Source organism: Pipra filicauda, unplaced genomic scaffold, assembly GCF_003945595.2.
Source record: "Pipra filicauda isolate LSUMZ 115617 unplaced genomic scaffold, ASM394559v2 scaffold78_size3787270_pilon, whole genome shotgun sequence".
Taxonomy (NCBI): domain Eukaryota; kingdom Metazoa; phylum Chordata; class Aves; order Passeriformes; family Pipridae; genus Pipra; species Pipra filicauda.
Window position 1 is genome coordinate 731,485 of NW_024104964.1, and position 19,137 is coordinate 750,621.

Genomic DNA, 19,137 nt, shown 5'->3' on the forward strand with positions numbered 1-19,137 from the left:
ACCGCCGCGGGCTCGGCGGCCGCCGCTCCCTCAGGGCCCTCCCGGCCTCCCCTCACGGACACCCCGGGCCCGCCCCCCGCGCCCGCGTGACCTCGGCGAGGCGGCGCGCGCGGAGCCTCGGCTGCGGCGGCGAGATGCGACCGGCGGGGCTGCGGCTGCTGCTGCTGCTGCTGCTGGCGGCGCTGGCGGCGGGACCGGGCGGCGGCGCCGCGGCGGAGCAGGGCGGGCTGCCGGCGAAGAAGCTGCGCATGGCCTACGCCACCGGGCCGCTGCTCAAGTTCCAGATCTGGTGAGGGGCGCCCGCCAAGATGGCGGCGGCCAAGATGGCGGCGCCCGCCAGGCCTTCGCCTTCCCCTCCCTCCCTCCTTCCACTCCCTCAGCGCTGCCGCGGCCTCGCTCGCTCGCTCTTACCGTCCTGGAGGGGCTGCCCGCGGTGCCGGGGGCCGCGGGGGAGCCGCCCCGCGCCGGGCGAGCTGCCGGGGCGCCAGGCCCGGCTGGGGCGTGGGAGGCGGCAGCGGCTGGCGGCCGGCGGCCCTGCCAGTAGGACCCCCTTAAAATGCGGCCGCCCACCGTAAAAACGCGTTTTTCGGGCCCTTTGACGGCACGTGTGGCGTTCTGCTGGCGCGGGCTTACGTTTGGGAGGGATCGATGTTTTAGTAAAGGCTGCAGTTCTGTGTGTTTTGGTGCAGTGCCCCGGTTGCAGTCGGGCCGCTCGGGCATCTCTGCACCATTGCGGGGGTGTTGCCGGTGCTGTGAGCGGCTCCGAGCGGGGCTGAGGCGGCCCCGGCGCACACGGAGTCTGTTTGCGGGGACAAAAACCCAACAGGCCCCGAGCATCCGTCACCGCCGTCCCCGGGCCTGGGGCGGGCAGGGCCCGGTGCGACCGGAGCAGAGCCCGGGCCGCGCGGGTCTGTGAGGCACCGCGGGAGCGCTCGGTGGAAAATGCTGGGTTTGGGGTCTTTGGCGGCGATTGTCACCGCAGGTTTTGCAGAGGCGGCTGCAGAAAGGCGAGGCGGAGCACAGCTCGGGAATATTTAACTCCTGCAGGTCCCGTGCCGTGCTGACACAGGCGTGGCTGGGAGCGACGTTGCCTGTCTGGGCAGTCCCACCCCGCAGAGGGACTGCGGTGTAACAGCGAGAGATTCAGGCAGCTCTCTGTGAAGAGGTTTTTTTGGCATAGAGCAAGGGTCTGCTTACGTTGACTTCCTAACATAGTCCTAACTAACAGTTTTTTCCAGGAAAAGCAAGTGATCCGGTGCCTGTTGGGTGTTAGCAGAGTCAGTGTTGGGATGTGGAGCAAACCCGTGTCACATTAGGGCTCACCTGCTGGGGGTTGTGATGTGTGCTTTCACTGCAGATCGTTTTTTCTCTGTGGCATAAGAACTGTGGTTGTAACCTGAAGGGGTTATGATTGGGGCGAGTGCTGCTCAGCAGTGACTGACTGTGCAGCCCTCGAGCTGTGGTGACAATCCTGTCTGTGTCCAGTGTCTCCTGAGGCTACAGGCGGGTGTTTGAGGAGTACATGCGGGTCATCAGCCAGCGGTACCCAGACATCCGAATCGAAGGGGAGAACTACCTTCCTCAACCTATCTATAGGTAAGAAATGGCCAGCAGTACTGGCTGTCTGCTTTCCAGTGTTGAACATGTGCATTTACACTGAAATAATACTGGAAATGGAAACTGAAGGGGTTTTTCCATTGCGATTGCACACTCAGTGATTTTTTCCCTTTCAGGTAGCTGCCTTAGTTTTCCATACAAATATCACCATCTGGATATGTGTATGATGAAGCTTGTGGTATCCAATCTGAAATAAATTACGTAACTGGTTTTTTTTTCCGCAGTGAATTTTCCCAGCTTTTCTTCATGCTGTATTGCGACATAAATTCAATTTGTTGCTCAGGCTTACTCACTTAGTGACAAATCCCTGTAATGGGTTAAGGGCACAGGAGGGAAAAGTTCATTTTTGACATATGAGTCATGGAGAGCTCACCTCAGGGGACAGGCTGCCAGGGTGTCCTTAGCTGCTTTTGGGGGGAAGCCCAAAGAAATTGGGAAAAAGACAAAAGGAAAATAGTGTTATTCTTGCTATTTAAAGCACTGTGCCCACGCTGGAGAGTGATGCCATAGTTACTGGGATGGCTCCTGGAGCACTTGCTGGCCCAATTTCTGTCAGGGTTGCAGTGATGGAGGCTGCAGGGCACAGTGCCTGTGTGAGCTGGCTCTGCCTGTGGGGAGTTCTGCCTCGCTGGGAAATGTTCTATAGGAAATGTATCGATTAAATGTATCTCTGTAACGTGGAACATTTTCAGAAACTGAATCTATTTCCCTGTTCAGACATGTTTAAGTTGAAAATAAATTCTCATTTAAGGTCTGCTGAGGAACAAGAGAATCCATGTGTGGTGTACAAGGAGGTGTCTTTTTGGGGTGCTGTACAAGAGCAGTGCCTTGCTGAGGGTATTGTTAATGTGTATTGCTTTTTTGTTTTGTTGGTTTGTTTTTTGTTTGTTTTTTTTTTTTACAGTGAGATAAACTTACTTGGAAAGTTTTGTGCTTCCCCTGAAACGTTTGATTGTACACTGTCAAGATTCTTGTAGTGAGGTGATGAATTACAGCTGCGGATGGTGAAGTAGAAGCTGAACCTTTCAGTCACTGGTGTGTGTTGTCTCCAACAGGCACATAGCATCCTTCCTGTCTGTCTTCAAACTAGTATTAATTGGCTTAATCATCGTTGGCAAGGACCCATTTGCTTTCCTTGGCATGCAAGCTCCAAGCATCTGGCAGTGGGGCCAAGAAAACAAGGTAAGGGACATAATTCTTTTACTTCAGAGTGACTTCACGGGTGCTTTGGGAGTCCCTCACAGTTCTGACTGATTTATCTTTCATACGCTGCAAACTTGCATTAGCATAATTCTTATGCAGTGCTTTAGGCTTTTGACAGACCCAGGTGTGATTCTGTCATCTCTTTCCAAGCTGCTACTGCTGCAGAGGGACAGCTGAGGTTAGCATTGCTGACAAAGATGATAGAAGAGTTTATTATTTTTTAGGGCTCAAGAGTAGTATTTCAGGCCAGTACTGTTTGTGTTAAAATTGCAGCTTCCCTTCTCTGCTGTCTCATAACTGTTTTGCAGTTGATGTTTCTATCAGACTTCTGATAGATTGGGCAGCAATTCAATGGTGTTTAGAAAAATGAAGCTGAAATGTTGTGGGTGTTTTGCAGAGCAGACTCTGGCATGACATTGTGGGAGAATATCCCTGTGAGTCAGTACTGATGATGCCAGGAGATTCGGGGTGTCGTACTCTGATTTAGAGTAACCTTATTCTAGATTTACTCCACTAAACTAAAGCGATTTACAGACCCTCAGACTGAGCTACCCTGTGCCCTGGGTCTCTCACTGGCCAGTGTGAATGCCCAGAAGCTGTAATAGTTCCATCCAATGCCATGCCCAGCCAGGCTGGCTGCTGTGCACTGCCACTGTCCCTATGTTCTGTGGTGTTGCAGTGACCCGTGAGAGTGTGCCCATGAGCAGGGAAAGGGAATTAAAAAGGTGCTGGTGATGAGGGAGGAGCTGCACTGCTGAAGATGCCATCCCATACGCAGAAAATTCCAGATGAAGTGCTCAGAGATGTGCTGAAGGGCCTGTGGTTCCTGTGCACTCTGTGATTTGCCTCGCTGTGCTGTTTGTGCTGGGCCTGTGGCTCTGTGATCTGGAGTGTTGCTGTGACAGTGACAGGCAGTGTGTGGGAACAGCTGTGTTCCTGTGTCACCCTGCCAGCTCCCCTGCAGCCAGCTGTGATGGGGCCGGGGGTGTGCAGAGCTGGAGCAGGAGCATGTACCTTACCTTGGTTTGAACCAGGGCTTGGAGCTGGGGGGGTTCAGAGCTGGTTCGGTGCTTGTCTGGGGCAGGCAAGGTGCACGGTCTGTGTAAAAGGAGGGAAGGGAGGTGTCTGTGGAGGGGAACATTCCTTGAGCAGTTCCTCTACACAGGGAGTTCAGAGACACCCGTGAATGTCCAGTGCTCACTGAGAATGAATGTGTGGCTGCTGTGGCTGAGGTGTGTGTGTGTCTCTGTTCCCTTCCAGGTGTACGCCTGCATGATGGTCTTCTTCCTGAGCAACATGATTGAGAACCAGTGCATGTCCACCGGGGCTTTTGAAATCACTTTGAATGGTGAGCTGAGACTTTGTTTCACGGAATCTCATGTTGCACGTGTACACACATGAAAGCTGTGGGGTGAGGAGAATGAGGGATGGTGTGAGCAAATGTGGTGTGTGGAAACTGCTGGCCGTTTGGATCTGCAGATATCTACCTCAATAAATGATGAAAATTGTAGAAGTCTTATATTGCAGTTAATACAGATGTCAGAGTAGCTCTGTAAAAACTTAAAGGGACACTTGGTGAAGCATACTACAGGACAGGGAAAGCATATAATTGGAGAGTTTGTGTCCCTAGCTGATCATTTCTGACTTAATGCACATCACACACAAAGAACGAACAAAATAGTTACTCCAAGGGACCCAACCAGGAGAGCCTTGGAATCCTAAGGAATCCATTGCTATTCACGGATTTTCAGTACCAGTTGTCAGCAGTACTGATTTTTCAGGTTGAAAGGAATGTCAGTGGATATTTTGCACCACTCCATCCATAGGATACACTTCTAAACAGAAGCATTAGACAGTCTGCTCTCCTGGTTGGGCTGGAGCTTAGCATAGCCAGAGGTTGGGAGCATCGTTGATCCAGATGTTTTCCTCAATATAGATCAGTACCAACTCACACAGCTTCCTAGAGCTCCTCAGTTCCATGTGGACACCAGCCCTGTTTCCTGATGCTCCCAGTGTTAACAGTGCTTTTCTCCCATTGTGTGTTCTGCATTAGATGTCCCGGTGTGGTCTAAGCTGGAGTCTGGTCACCTCCCTTCCATGCAGCAGCTTGTACAGATCCTCGATAACGAGATGAAGCTCAATGTGCACATGGAGTCAATGCCCCATCATCGATCATAGCCCCATGGAACAGCACTGAAACTCCTCGTAAGTCTCTTCCCACCGCCAGTGCGTGTGCCCGGGTGTGACAGCACGCTGGAGACTGAGCGTTTGTTCAGTTCAGTGTTTTCCTGGAGAAGCAGCCTCCGTGACAGTAAATTTCTGTGTGTGGTGACACAGGGGCTGTTTGGGTGGGAGGTTTTGGATTGTGGCTCGTTCTGCCTGTCTCAGAACAGGAAGCTGGCGTTTCATGAGGCAGGAGAAGCTGTGTTACTGTGTGCAGGAGGCCTGATGACAGTGAGGTGTGTGGTGCAGAGACCAGAGACACGCTGCATGATGTGCCTTAGAACAGCGCTTGTGCAGGGGATTTACATTTCCTTGGCTTGTAACCCAGTTGAATTGCACAACCTTGAAGAGCAGGACACTGTCCTGCCCTGTCCCTCTGCAAATCTCCACAGCTGTTGGCAGCAGTGGTATTTTATGACAAAACAATTCCACGTTCCCATGTCATGTGTGGCCTTCAAAACACGTAGCTTATGATTCCCCTGTGCCCCAGGTGTGCTGGCTCAGTGCAGGTGTGCCCCAGGTGTGCTGGCTCAGTGCAGGTGTGCCCAGCTGTGCCCAGCTGTGCCCCAGCTGTGCCCGGGTGTCCCGGCAGTAACTGTTGCCGGCAGTAACGCGGTGTCTCCCCACAGGCATTGGGTGGTGGTTCCTGGGCCGCGTGGCGCAGACCCATGAAGGCCTGTGCTGAAGACAGACGCTGTTGGTGCAGGCTGGACGCCTCTCTCGCAGCCACGTTGAGCCTCCTGGACAAACACTCAATGAGCCCCGTTTCGGTGCTGGCCGGTCCCACACTGCACAGCCACGAGTGCAATAATACTGTATAGTTTTTTTAAGACTTCATTCGACCAGTTCATAGCTCAGCAATGCAGGCATTACTAATGGTAACTTATTTTATATTCATGTTTCACACAATGGCAGATTGAGTTGATACCTAATTTTTCCTTGGAAAAAGTTTGTTTAATCTGTTGTATTTTATATGAATTTATGTTCTTTTTGTAGTTTAAAATGAAGTTATAGGAGTGTCTGATACTGTCCTAAACTGTTGAGTAATTGACAGCTGTCTACAAATTCTCTCTAATGTGGTTAAAACAGGTTTGTATATTTTTCAAAATCTATGACAGAGTAGAACAGTGCGTTATATATTGAATTATATAAGCAAAATTACATGCAGATTAGTTACATCATTTGGTGACTTCAGTGAAAATTAAGATCAGCTGCTCTTTAATCATGTGGGCCAGCTCCAGCTGTTCTTCCTTGGCAGTTGGAAAGATGAGCTGGGCCTTCCTGCTGTCCTGAATAGAACCCAAAAACATTAATTGAAATAAAAGAGTTCCCATTTCCTGTGTGAAGTACCTTGTTTGTCACTGATGGACATTCTTGGAATTGCAATTGAAAAACCACATAAAATGCCAACTTTCCAAGGTCACTGAGCTTGTGTCTGTCATGTGTAAGCCCCCCGAGAACCTCAGCGTGCCAGGAGGGGCACGTGGGGCTTGGCCTTGTTCTTTGGGTGTAGCCACCCTGGGGGAAGATGGCCAGGTGAACCCCAGGCAGCTCTGGGGGGCTGCCAGCTGCAGCCCCTGTGGCCCAGGGGCCTCTAAATGCCTGCTGAGGGCTTGGTGTTTGCAGTGCTTTAACCAGAGCTCGTCCCGGGCTGCAGCTGGTGCTCCCTGGGGCCGAGTGTAGGTGATTGCCTTGGGTACTCCATGGTCATTTGTCTCTCTCTGCACAGGGAACCACCTTGTCTTGTACCGGCAGCTGAGCTGCCAGCAGCACTGGTGCCAGGGACACCTGGGCATCCTGCTGGTGCCACCTCATCAGGAGCAGCAAAGTGGTCCCTGTGTGGTGATCTGAGCAAAGCCCCCTCGTGCCTCCATTGCCAAGGTGAGCTCAGTGTGGGCTGGTGCTGCCTGCCCTGAGCGAGACCCCCGAGGGGCTGTGAGGATGAGCCCCGGGATGCCCTTTGCTCGACAGCAGGGCAGGGCCGCGGGGAGCCCTCCTGAGCGTGTGCAGGTACCGTGGCTGGGGAGCGTCCCTGCCTCACACCACACACGTGCTGCTCAGAGCTGTGCGTTTACTATGGCCCGGATGGAGCTGCGCAGCTCCTCGCTGATGTCGGCGGCAGCGCAGAGCTCCAGGATCTTCGCAGCCTGGCTCAGGACGTACACGGGAGGCTGCATTTTGTTCCACTGCTCACTGGAAGGAAAGCTGATGCATCCCCGCATGCTGTTGAAGAGCTGCAGGATCCTGACCCGGAAGGCATGCAGCAGGAGCTCGTCCCTGCCCAGCCGGGCCGGGGCAGGCGGCCCCCCGGCAGCACCGACCTGCGGAGTGGAGGGAACGTGTCAGCAGAGCCACCACAGCCTGGGACACGGGGCTTCCTTCCCCTCCCAGCCCCTGTGACAGGAGCCTGTGGAGGAAGAGAGTTGCCACGGACCCTGCCCACATGGACCACAGCTCTTCTCTGTGGCAGAGCCAGGGTGACACCTGGGGACACAGCCAGGGACACCAAGGACTGGGCCAGAAGTGCTTCCCACACTGACTCCTTGCAGAGAGCCGTGGCTGGCAGGTGGCCTGTCTGCGTGGGACTGGCAGGGGTACACCACTGCTTGGCTTTTTGAGGGGCAGGAGCATGGGGCAACATGGGAATTAGCATGCTTCCCTATGGAGAAGAGCTTCCCTGGTTGCCCCACTCCCGATGTGGGGAGCAGCTCTGCATGGAGAAATACCTGCACTTTGGTTCCCATGTTGAACTTTGCCTGTCGCCCCATGGCGAGGAAGGAGATGATGATCTTGTCCTGGGCCAGAATCCTGACCCCCACGTGCCGGTTCAGGGAGATGAAGATGGGGCTCAGTGGGATGTGGGGTCCTGGTGACATGTTTGGCCACGTCCACCTTTTCACCCTGCTGCCTGCTTGGTCCAAATACTGCCCTCCCTGGATACTCATGTTTATCCTAAAAGAGAGGGAAGTGGAAACTCTGAACTCTGCAGCTCCCATGGCAGAATGTCCCTCATTCCCCCCAAGGGTCAGGACAGAGGCACAGCAGGGTCAGGGTCTGTTCCCCGCCTCTCAAGGCATAGCTGGGGTCGTCTTGCTGCTCTGGGGGGCACCCGAAGCAGGGCCTATGAGCTGCTGGATTTGTCAATTTTTGGATGCCATTAAAAATACCCTTTGTGGCCTTTGCAAAGGCAGTGGAGAGCACAGCTGCTGAACGCACCACTCATCTCCGTTGGGGTAATAGCACGTGCTCCTGCCGTCGGACTGGAACAGCGCGCGGATTTTGGCAGTCCTCGGCTCATCTTCCTGTACTGTGCAAATCATCTGGTCTCCCTCTCGTGTAACCATGATGGCCAGGTTTCCAGATGGATAGCTTCTGCCAGGTAAGGTGTTCGTAACCCCCTGCTTTGCTGGTTGGTCTGTTATTACACACTAAATACTTCAGGGCACTACTTGGGAGTATAAAATCTCATATGTTAAAGGTGTCACCTGGGACACCGCCAATGTTTTGCTTTGGTGGCAAAGCTCAGGTACACTCCCATACCTCCCTGGGTCAGAAAGAAGTCAGCCACAGCAATGAAAAATAACATGGGAGACTTAAAATGTTGTGGCTTTAATAGTGGGGTCCCTGGGTGAAAGTGCCCTGTTTTCTTGCATCAGACAGTAGTGACTCACACTGGTAATCCCAGGCTGTCCGTGCTCCTCTGAGGCACTGCCTGCAGGACAGGCATATCTGCCATGTGCTGGTGGGACTCTGCTGGTTTGTCCCCTGGGGTCAGGATGGGACTGAGCGCTTTGAGAGCCCCTGGGGTCAGCAGGGCCCTTCCATGGGTGGCCAGAGCTCGGGAGTGGGTCTGACTGCTGGGCTGGGTGCTGGATGCAAGTGCCCATCCCTCATCAGAGCTGCTGCCTGCTCTGGGAAACCTCAGCCCAGGAGCTGTGTCAGGTGTTGCTGCTGCCGCTCCTCAGACAGAGCAAGTGGGAGTGGTGAGCTGGGTTGTACATGATAAAGTGAACTGGCACACATTTAAAATTAGTTATACCCCTGGACTAATGTGAGCAAGTGAACCCTGTAAGGATACAATAACTGCGAGGTTCCATCTGGGAGCAGGGTAAGGAATTTCCTTCCATGTTTGTAGTACTTTTGCACCAATTTACTCTTCCTCACCTAAGATTAGAAGGATAAAATGGATGAGAGCAGTCTGGCACAGCTGCCTGTGAAGATGGGCAGTGCCAGGCTCTGGCTGCTTGGAGCATAGACACATTCAAGGTGCACCCGTCGCCATCGGCCGCAGGTACCTGCCTTCCTCCCCAGGGGCCTGAAACCAGAGCTGGTGACACGGCAGGACATGGGCTCCTCCATGAGCTCGAGCTTGGGCTGCTCCTCCATGAGCTCAAGTTTGAGCTGCTCCTCGAGGTCGGGTTTAGGCTGCTCCTCAAGCTCAGGCTTGGGCTCCTTCTCAGGCTCGAGCTCAGGCTTGGGCTCCTTCTCGGGCTCGAGCTCAGGCTTGGGCTCCTTCTTGGGCTCGGCCCCAAGCTCGGGCCCAGGCTCCTCCTTGGGCTTGGATGTGGTCTCCTTCTTGGGCTCAGACTCAGGCTCAGGCACAAGCTTGGGCCCAGGCCTGGGCCTAGGCTCCTTCTTGGGTTCAGGCTTGGGCTCTTCCTCAGGCTCCTTCTTGGGCTCGGACTCCTCTTTGGGCTTGGGCTCAGCCTCAGGCTTGTGCTCTTCCTCAGGCTCCTCCTTGTGCTTGGGCTGGGGCTCCTCCTCAGGCTTGGGCTCGGGCTCAGCCTCAGGCTCGGGCTCGGGCTCAGCCTCAGGCTCGGGCTCGGGCTCAGCCTCAGGCTCGGGCTCAGCCTCAGGCTCGGGCTCGGGCTCAGCCTCAGGCTCGGGCTCAGCCTCAGGCCTGGGCTCAGGCTCCTCCTCGGTCTTGGCTACACTTCCAGCAGGCATCGGCATCTTGCCCTTGGGCGATGTGGTTCCAGCTTCGTGTGAACCTGGAGAGCAAAGGGAGGGCTTGTGTGTAGCAGGGAGGGCTGGCAGTGCCCACCACGGGCTGCCCAACACCTCTGCTGGTGTGGGAATTCCTGGCTGAAATGCTTCATCCTGGGAGTCTGTCTCAAGGTATTTTCTAACAAGGGCAGCCCAAAGTGCTCAGCTATTTCAGAATAGGAGAGAACAGGATTATGATAAAGGATGTCAGTTTTTCACTTATCTGTATACACACATCTGTGCAAATAGCGACTTTTTGGGATAGGATTTGGTTCCATGCACTGGAACTGACAAACGGAGATCCCTGGTAGTGCAGAAGTCTCAGTGCCCTGCCATCCTCTCTGAAAACATGCCCATTTGTAAATCTGGTTCACCTGTTCTTAGTCAAACTCTGGTTTTAGAGCTAGACCCAAAGGCTGCTCAGTCACCCACAGCCTGGGCTAGGAAGTGGTGGAGTATCCACCTGATCAGGCAAAATGGGGATCACCCTCATTCTGGCAGTTCCTACCTCCCAAGGGCTTGGCTTTGCCAACTTGTCCTTCTCTCAGGTTAGGTTCTGTGCATCTCAGCTGGAAACCTCACATATAAATACTGAAAGTCATGGCAAGGAGACCCTGTCTGTGCAAGGGGGATGTGCCTGCTTTTGTGTTCTCCTGGGAGGGATGGTTTAGTACGGCTGGAGCTGTATCTGATTTAGTGGGATTGCACACCTGACAATGAACAAATGTGTCGCTCTATAAGATCCTCCTGTTCAATTAGACACCAGCAATTCCACTGAATACATTGTTGTGATAAATGGACAAATAAATCCATAAGGAAATGCCAACTCACCTTCAGTGGCAGTCGGCTCCAAAGACAGGACAGGTGACCCTCTAGACAGGTGGCTCTCCTGCTGCCTGGAAAACAGAAGTGTTCCTGATAGACATTTCATGTATCCTGTTTGGAAGGCTGGAAGTACTGGATATCCCTGCCTTAGGAACACAACTTTCTGAACCTGTTCTTCTCTCCACTCACACAATTGCAAGTAATAGTTCGAGGCAGCAGAGTATCACTAAAATACTCATATCTCAGCAGAAAAGAATTGCTCCCACAGATTCCAGTGAACAGACTCTGCCATTGCAGTGGCATCAGTTCTGCTGGCAGGAGAGCTGAACACTGTAAACAGGTTTGGATCAAGATTTTATGTGAAAGAGGAGAGCTGCCCGCAAGAAAACAGCTCATCTCCAGCAATATTTTCCCTATGCTCGTGTAGCTTCCTATAAATCTGACTGTGACAGTGGTTTGGTGTGTGCTCTGTACATAGTAGGAGGCACTTGCACTCTCAGGCTGGGAAGGATCTTCAAGGAAACCAAGTTTACTTCCAGGTGTACTGGTTTACTTTTCCTTGAGCCTGTACTGGAGGCTTAGACACTTGCACAGGCTTTGGGCCGAGAACTTGAAGAGTTCTTGTGACTGGAAACTGGAATCCAAACATATGCCAGAGTTTATGGAGCAAAACAGAAATAAAAACTCCAGCTTTGTTTCAGTGCCTGAGGTAAAAGCTACACCCAAATACTGTCCCTTCCCAGAGCTGTGTCTGTGTTCTTGTCTCTTGTCTGTCTCTAGATATTTCATCTGTCAGCACAGGAATTAGCACTTCACTCAGCACGTACCTTGTCTCCTCCTTGTGCAGTCCAGCGACGGAGGAGTCAGGGGGGACTGGAGAGAATTCCAACTTGTGGTGCCTGAAACAAAGGTTTTTCTTCTTTCATTCCCTCTCCCTGCAGTTTCTTAATGCTCCTTTTCCCTAGGAGTTGCCTGTTGTTCCTTATACCTGATCCCCAGTTCTCCCAGTACCTCTGGTTCTCTTGCTCCTTTGACTGCAGCTGATGGGCTTCGGAGCCCTGGTATTCATGGGTGCTGACAGCTCTGGGAATGCTGCAGGCATCCTTGAGCCTCTTCCTCTCCTTCAGGATGAACTCGTAGAGGTCTCGGTGGCGCTTGCAGCAGAATCTCTGCAAGGTGGAAGAGCGGAGCCTTGAGTGCAGCTGTTCCACAGCAAATCCCTGCTCGTCCTTCCCCCAGCTTACGTATTCCATGTCCTTGGAGAAAGGGACATCCTCCGGGGAAGGGACATCCTCAAGGACAGGGACATCCTCAAGGAAAGGGACATCCTCGGGGAAAGGGAATGGCCTCAGGAGGCTGCCGCAGTACTCACATCTCGGCTCAGTGTCCTCCTCTGCCTGCAGTGACATGGGGAGAGTGGGGAGGAGGGACAGGGGGGACCAGCCCCCGGATCCCCCTGTTAGTGTGAGGAAAGAGGGCTCTGCTCAAAATGCAACATGACAAAGCACCCAAGGGTGGTTACAACTGATCTGTGTCTGGGATATCTTGAAATGATTTAACTCAAAATATTGAGTTCAGAAACCACCAAAAAGAAAAGCAGATCTGTGGTAAATAAATAAATAAATGCCCACAAAGAAAGGGAATGACTGTGGTATTTATTAGCCTTACTCCTTCGGGGGAAAGCTGAGAGCACAGAATGCTGTAGCTGAGGATTCAGATGTGTTAACCCTTTCAAACACATTGTATGGGCTTTGGAGAGAAAAAGCTGCCGATGGCTGCAGTCGTGGGGAGTTTCTGAGGAACCAGTGACACAGGGCTGGTCACATCTGACCAGATGCAACCCAGGGTGGCTGCAGGGTGTATTTTGAGGATGGGTACTGGATATCCTGAAACGAAGTTTCCTTGCTCCCAGTCTCGTGCCTCGGATCAACTCTCTGGTGACTCTACTCTGCTAAGGGTTATGGAGAACTCTGTACCCTGCTTGTATTCTGCGACTGTACCTATTTATCTACATTTTGTCTCTGGTTTAGCCAGAGGCCAAAACCTTCCGCTGGGAAATTGTCAGCCGAGGCCGCGGCGGCGGGGAGAGGCCGCGCAGGTGTGCACACCCAGCCCTCCCCAACAGCCCCGCACCACAAAAACCCCGTCACCGCGGGGCTGCCGCGCCCGCCCGCCAAAGCACGCCGGTCCCACGCTCCGTGGGACGGTGGGAATGAGGCGGAGAGGGGAGCGCCCGGCCCGCACCCACCTCGAGGTGCGCGGGTGCCCGCGAGGCCTCGCGTCTGTAGGCCAGGAGGGCGGGCAGGGCCGCGCCCGGGGGGGCCCCACAGCGCGGCTCTGCCGGGCCACCTGCACCCTCCCGAGGGGGCTGCCCCTGCCCACGGCCCGGCCCATCGCCCGGCCCATCGCCCGGCCCGGCCATCCCCGCCCGCTCCGGTGCCGTCTCCGGGGTGACGCGTCGGGCGCGGGGGCCGCCGGGACCGAGCGAGGCGGCGGCTCCGCCTCAGGCCCGGCCCGGCCCCGTCCGGGCCGCTCCGCCCGTGCAAGGTAAGGATGAAGGACTGGGCAGGGGGACGGGGATGGGGGGGGGTCCGGGCGGCCCGGTAGGGCTGCCCGGACCACCCCCCCATCTCCGTCCCCCTGCAGAAGACCCCCACCCATCACCCCCACATCCCCATCCCCCTGCAGAAGACCCCCACCCATCACCCATCACCTCCCCATCCCCATTCCGTGCAAGGTAAGGATGAAGGGCTGGGCAGGGGGACGGGGATGGGGGGGGGGTCCGGGCGGCCCGGTAGGGCTGCCCGGACCACCCCCCCATCTCCGTCCCCCTGCAGAAGACCCCCACCCATCACCCATCACCTCCCCATCCCCATCCCGTGTAAGGTAAGGATGAAGGGCTGGGCAGGGGGATGGGGATGGGGGGGGGTCCGGGCGGCCCGGTAGGGCTGCCCGGACCACCCCCCCCATCTCCGTCCCCCTGCAGAAGACCCCACCCATAACCCCCTTTCACCTCCCATCCCCATCCCGTTGCAAGGTAAGATGAAGGGCTGGGCAGGGGGACGCGTGATTGGGGGGGGGTCCGGGCGGCCCCGGTAGGGCTGCCCGGACCACCCCCCCATCTCCGTTTCCCCTGCAGAAGGGACCCCCCACCCATCACCCCCCCATCCCCGTCCCCCTGCAGAAGACCTCCACCCATCACCCCCACATCCCCATCCCCATCCCGTGCAAGGTAAGGATGAAGGGCTGGGCAGGGGGATGGGGATGGGGGGGGGTCCGGGCGGCCCGGTAGGGCTGCCCGGACCACCCCCCCATCCCCGTCCCCCTGCAGAAGACCCCCACCCATCACCCCCACATCCCCATCCCCCTGCAGAAGACCCCCACCCATCACCTCCCCATCCCCGTCCCGTGCAAGGTAAGGATGAACTATGTGAAAATGAATCAAATCCTTAGGAATTCTTGCCTCGGCTCTGCTGAAAGCACAGGTGTTAACACACACCTGTTGGGAGCCACCACGGCTTTGCTCTGATCCCACTTAAGCGGGAGGCAATTAGTTCGCCGGGCTGATGCTGCTGGAGTTCTGCCAGCACAGTGTGTTAAGTGAGACCAGATGTAGGATCTTTAATCATTGGCATGCAGTGCCTAGAGAGTAATTCCTCAGGGGTTTTTTTTTGCCCATGGTCACTCCTAAATTCTTAAGGCCAGACTGAGCTTCCCTTTGTTGAGGCCGAACTTGTTCTCGTGCACTTTCCTGGTGCTGGCTCTGCAGAGCTCGGGCTTAACTCCAGAGAGCTCTTCCCTGGGGGAACGCTGTTACCCTTCTGAATTGTGCTTATTCACACCAAACCTCACCTGTCACTTTACCTGGAGTTTTCCACTATTGTGAGGCCTCCCATTGCCAGTCCCTCAGTGGACTGTGCCTCCTGCAAACACACACATGCCCGAGATTTGGCACGGCCGTATGTGGAGCTGGGATTTGTAGCCAGTGATTCAGGCAGAACATTCCAGTGGCAGAGGGGGAGCTGCAGGCAGAGTCAGCTGTGGTGACAACCTGTGATCCAGTTGCAGAGGTCAGGCTGTCACTGCTGTCTCTGGGACTCGTGTCTCCCCCCCCCCCCGTTGCTCTGCTCCTGCCGCAGTGGCCGTGTCTGGCAGCAGGACGTGGTGGGGACAAGGACCCCGGCGGGGTGAGCCAGCCCTGCCGGGGGATCCCTGCTGGTCCAGCACGGCTGAGGACACAGAGTCACCTCAGAGAAGCTGCCACGCACATGTGTGTTAGCACAGCTCCACAGTGTTGGTTTTGCAAAATATTTATTGCAAAATAAAAGTAAATATGGCAACAAAACTTAAATAGCAAATGACGTGACACTGGCCATAAAGCTCTTGCTATATTATGAGTCTTTTACAATAATCAATATTGTCAAGTGTGTCTCCCAGGGCAGCTGCACGGGGACAGCCCGAGTCTGTCGCTGTGTCACTGGCTCCAGCTGTCTGGGATCTGTGAGAATTGTGCCTCCTGCTCGCACCTGTACCTGGCCAGATCCCCCTGCACCAGACAGGAGTCACACAGGAGTACCTTCCTTGCTTCCTGAAACCTGCTGGGCTGTACCCCAGCCCCCCCTCCTCTTTTTCCTTTTAAAGCCGCTGCAGCTGACCCACTGCCCATCCCCTTCCATAATGGAATGGAGAAACATTGCTGAAGTACCTACTGCTCCTGCTTTGAGTCACAGCTTCTTCTGAAAGGTTGCTTGGATTCCTTTCCCTTCCCACCTACTAGGAAAAGACAGGCAGCCGTGGAGGAGAGACTGTTGGAGCAGCCAGGGATCAGGTTAGGAAAGCTAAAGCCTGATAGAATTAAACCTGGCCAGGGACGTCAAGGGCAACAAGCAAAGCCTGTACAGGTACATCGGTGATAAAAGGAAGAGTAGAGAAAATGTGGGCCCTCTCCAGAAGGAAACGAGAGACCTGGTTCCCCAGGACTTGGAGAAGGCTGGGATGGATACTCAGCGACGTTTGTCTCAACCTTCATGGCAAGTGCTCCAGCCACAGCACCTGAGCCACAGGAGGCAAAGGCAGGGGGTGGGAGAAGGAAGAACCGCCCACCGTGGGAGAGGATCAGGGTCGAGAAGGTCTAAGGGACCTGAAGGGGCACAAGTCCATGGGACCTAACGAGATGCACCCATGGGTCCAGAGGGAACTGGCAGAGGAAGTGGCTCAGCCACTACCCATCATATTTGAGAAGTCATGGCAGTCCAGTGAAGTTCTCATGGAGTGCAAAAGGGGAAACATAACCCCCTTTTTTAAAAAGGGGAGTAAGGAAGACCCAGGGAACTACAGGCTGGTAAGTCTCACCTCGGTGCCCAGCAAGAGCATGGAGCAGATCCTCCTGGAAACTATGCTAAGGCACATGGAAAATAAGGAGGTGATTGGTGACAGCCAACATGGCCTTACTAAGGGCAAATCATGAGAACCTGGAGCCCCTTCCAGTGCCTATAGGTGCTACAAGAGAGCGGGAGAGGGACTTTGGACAAGGGCCTGGAATGACAGGACAAGGCAGAATGGCTTCCCACTGCCAGAGGGAAGGGTTATATGGGATATTGGGAAGAAATTCTTCCCTGTGAGGGTGGGGAGGCCCTGGCACAGGTTGCCCAGAGAAGCTGTGGCTGCCCCATCCCTGGAAGTGTCCAAAGCCAGGCTGTACAGGGCTTGGAGCAACCTGGGTAGTGGAAGGTGTCCCTGCCCATGGCAAGGGGATTGGAATAGATGATCTTTAAGTCTCTTCCAACCCAAACCCTTCTGTGATACTGCAGCCTGTTAGTAGAGCTCACCAGTGAGAGAGCGAATCTGTAGTGCTGTTTAAAGGGCTTTTAGGTGCGCTCCAAACAGGAGCTTCTTAAGCCACATGTCCAATGGAAGCACTCTTTACATAAAATACAATTAAATTATAAAAGGTAACTGTGTGTGTGTAATCTTCCTAAGGCACCCAAGAATTTTAAAAGACCTTGTCCCACTCATGTTACTTACAGGACACTCTTGTTCCTCTTCTCCCCAAAGTCACAACTGCTGGCTAGTCAGGAACCTTAGCGTACACGATGACATAGTTGAACAGCATTAAAAACAGGAACCAAAAGCAAACCCCGGGGAAGCACTACGTCCAGACAGCTCGGGTCACGGACAGCACATGGAAATGGTCACGTTAATGCCGAGGTTCCCGTTGTCAGCAAAGAGGTGCGCGGTGGCCGTGTCAAAAACGAGGCAGTTGCTGTTGCGGATGGCCACGGACACGCCGTCGTGGATGGAGCAGGGGGAGGCCTCCCAGGTCAGCCGGTGGCAGTTGCCGTGCAGTTCCAGCCTGTACTGAAAGTTCTCCGCCTGCTTTCGGGTGCCGATGAGCAGCACGGTGGCGAAAAACTGCTGGTGGCCTTCGCACTTCTCCTGCTTCTTCAGCACCAGCATGAAGTGGTGGCTGAAGCACGACTGCATCATCACCCAGTCCACTGCCCCTGGCAGGTTAATGTCTGTGGCGAGGAAAATGATGTCTTCTCCCTGAAGGGTGGTGATGCTTTTGTGGGCGTGCATGAGGTGGGACATCACGGCTTCCAGCGATCCCTCCCAGTCGCAGGAGGTACCGGGGCACGGGCAGGAGTAGGGACGGTACTCACAGACGGCTTCGTGTTTTGGCTTTTCCGTGTGGTGGAGCGTCAGGGAGCAGCCTGTCGTGGCATACTGGGAAAAAAAGACCAAATACGAGCCGTCAGGAAAGGCACCGGCGCTGGGGATGGGGATGTGGGGGTGATGGGTGGGGGTCTTCTGCAGGGGGATGGGGATGTGGGGGTGATGGGTGGGGGTCTTCTGCAGGGGGACGGGGATGGGGGGGTGGTGGGGGGGGGTCCTTTCTGCCGGGGGATGGGATGTGGGGGTCATGGGTGGGCGGTCTTCTGCCAGGGGGGACGGGATCGGGGGGGGGGTCTTCGGGCAGCCCTCCTGGGCTGCCCGGACCCCCCCCCATCCCCTTCACCCTGCCCAGCCCTTCATCCTTACCTTGCACGGGAAGAGGACAGCCGAGGCCACCTTCTCCATGGCCAGGTTCCTGATGTTGGGGGTGAGGGAGCCCCGACAGGTGGGGCAGAGGCTCAGCTGCTGCCGGCATTGCTTGCACACGAGGTGCCCGGCCTGGCACTGCAGGATGGGCGGCAGGACATAGTCGAAGCAGATCGGGCACTCGAAGAGCGAGGTCAGCTCCTGCTGCTGCTGCTGCTGCTGCTGGGGGGGAGGAAGAGGAGGAGGAGGAGGAGGGGGAGGCGGCGGAGAAGCCCCGCCGGGCCCCGGCAGGACGACGGCGGGGGACGGGGCGTGATGCTGCTGCTGCTGCTGCTGCTGCTGCTGCTGCTGCTTCCCGCAGGGCTTGCTAGGGCCGGGGCCGGCGGAGGACGGGCGGCTCATCGCGCCTCGGCACCATCGGACCGCGCTGGGGAGGGAGAGGGAGGGGAAGGAGGGAGAGGAGGAGGAGGAGGAGGACGGGGGGAAGGACGGACGGGGCGGCGCTGGGAGAGCGGCGGCTGCGCGGCCCCTGCCCCGCTCCCGGCGGGCCCCGCGCGGGCGGAACCGGCACCGGGAGCGACAGGGAGTGATCCGTGTGTGTGTGATGTGTGTGCTCTGTGTGTGTGCTGTGTGTGTGATATGTGTGATATGTGTGTGTGCTCCCTGTGTGCTGTGTGATGTGTGTGCTGTGTGTGTGCTCCCTATGTGCTCCATGTGTGCTCTGTGTGTGTGCTCCCTGTGTGCTCCCTGTGTGCTCCCTGTGTGCTCCCTGTGTGCTCCATGTGTGCTCTGTGTGTGTGCTCCCTGTGTGCTCCCTGTGTGCTCCCTGTGTGCTCTGTGTGTGTACTCCGTGTGCTCCCTGTGTGCTCCCTGTGTGCTCTGTGTGTGTGCTCTGTGTGTGTACTCCCTGTGTGCTCCATGTGTGCTCCCTGTGTGCTCTGTGTGTGTACTCCCTGTGTGCTCCATGTGTGCTCTGTGTGTGTACTCCGTGTGCTCCATGTGTGCTCTGTGTGTGTACTCCCTGTGTGCTCCATGTGTGCTCTGTGTGTGTACTCCCTGTGTGCTCCATGTGTGCTCTGTGTGTGTACTCCGTGTGCTCCCTGTGTGCTCCCTGTGTGCTCTGTGTGTGTACTCCCTGTGTGCTCCCTGTGTGCTCCCTGTGTGCTCCCTGTGTGCTCCGTGTGTGTACTCCCTGTATGCTCCATGTGTGCTCTGTGTGTGTACTCCCTGTGTGCTCCCTGT

At 55.5% G+C, this 19,137-nt stretch overlaps 3 protein-coding genes across 3 annotated transcripts; 1 reads left to right on the forward strand and 2 right to left on the reverse strand.

The window, feature by feature from the left end:
• Positions 1 to 102: 102 nt before the first annotated feature.
• On the forward strand, positions 103 to 6,466 carry SELENOT (selenoprotein T). Its single transcript, XM_027716121.2, has 6 exons — positions 103 to 289; positions 1,486 to 1,596; positions 2,673 to 2,799; positions 4,081 to 4,168; positions 4,874 to 5,025; positions 5,673 to 6,466. The coding sequence occupies exons 1-5, from the start codon at positions 135 to 137 to the stop codon at positions 4,996 to 4,998; spliced, it is 606 nt and encodes a 201-aa protein (XP_027571922.1). The 5' UTR covers positions 103 to 134; the 3' UTR covers positions 4,999 to 5,025; positions 5,673 to 6,466.
• Positions 5,913 to 13,291, reverse strand: ERICH6 (glutamate rich 6). Its single transcript, XM_039389968.1, has 9 exons — positions 13,103 to 13,291; positions 12,099 to 12,251; positions 11,866 to 12,023; positions 10,861 to 10,925; positions 9,343 to 10,034; positions 9,122 to 9,207; positions 8,260 to 8,412; positions 7,770 to 7,995; positions 5,913 to 7,364 (listed from the first exon to the last, which is right to left on the reverse strand). Exons 1-9 carry the CDS (start codon positions 13,274 to 13,276, stop codon positions 7,101 to 7,103), a joined length of 1,971 nt encoding a protein of 656 aa, XP_039245902.1. The 5' UTR covers positions 13,277 to 13,291; the 3' UTR covers positions 5,913 to 7,100.
• A 3,290-nt stretch (positions 13,292 to 16,581) lies between these two features.
• SIAH2 (siah E3 ubiquitin protein ligase 2) lies at positions 16,582 to 18,356 on the reverse strand. Its single transcript, XM_027731351.2, has 2 exons — positions 17,896 to 18,356; positions 16,582 to 17,580 (listed from the first exon to the last, which is right to left on the reverse strand). Exons 1-2 carry the CDS (start codon positions 18,295 to 18,297, stop codon positions 17,023 to 17,025), a joined length of 960 nt encoding a protein of 319 aa, XP_027587152.1. The 5' UTR covers positions 18,298 to 18,356; the 3' UTR covers positions 16,582 to 17,022.
• Positions 18,357 to 19,137: the final 781 nt, after the last annotated feature.

Bases quoted from the DNA above. Each gene is read 5' to 3' on its own strand.
- ERICH6 (XM_039389968.1), bottom strand. From the start codon at position 13,276: ATGGCCGGGCCGGGCGATGGGCCGGGCGATGGGCCGGGCCGTGGGCAG. The intron at 7,996-8,259 runs GTGCGTTCAGCA...CCTCTCTTTTAG, and splicing joins TACCCCAACGGAGATGAGTG to GATAAACATGAGTATCCAGG. The intron at 7,365-7,769 runs GTATTTCTCCAT...TCCACTCCGCAG, and splicing joins ACATGGGAACCAAAGTGCAG to GTCGGTGCTGCCGGGGGGCC.
- SIAH2 (XM_027731351.2), bottom strand. From the start codon at position 18,297: ATGAGCCGCCCGTCCTCCGCCGGCCCCGGCCCTAGCAAGCCCTGCGGG. The intron at 17,581-17,895 runs GTAAGGATGAAG...TTTTTTTCCCAG, and splicing joins CTGTCCTCTTCCCGTGCAAG to TATGCCACGACAGGCTGCTC.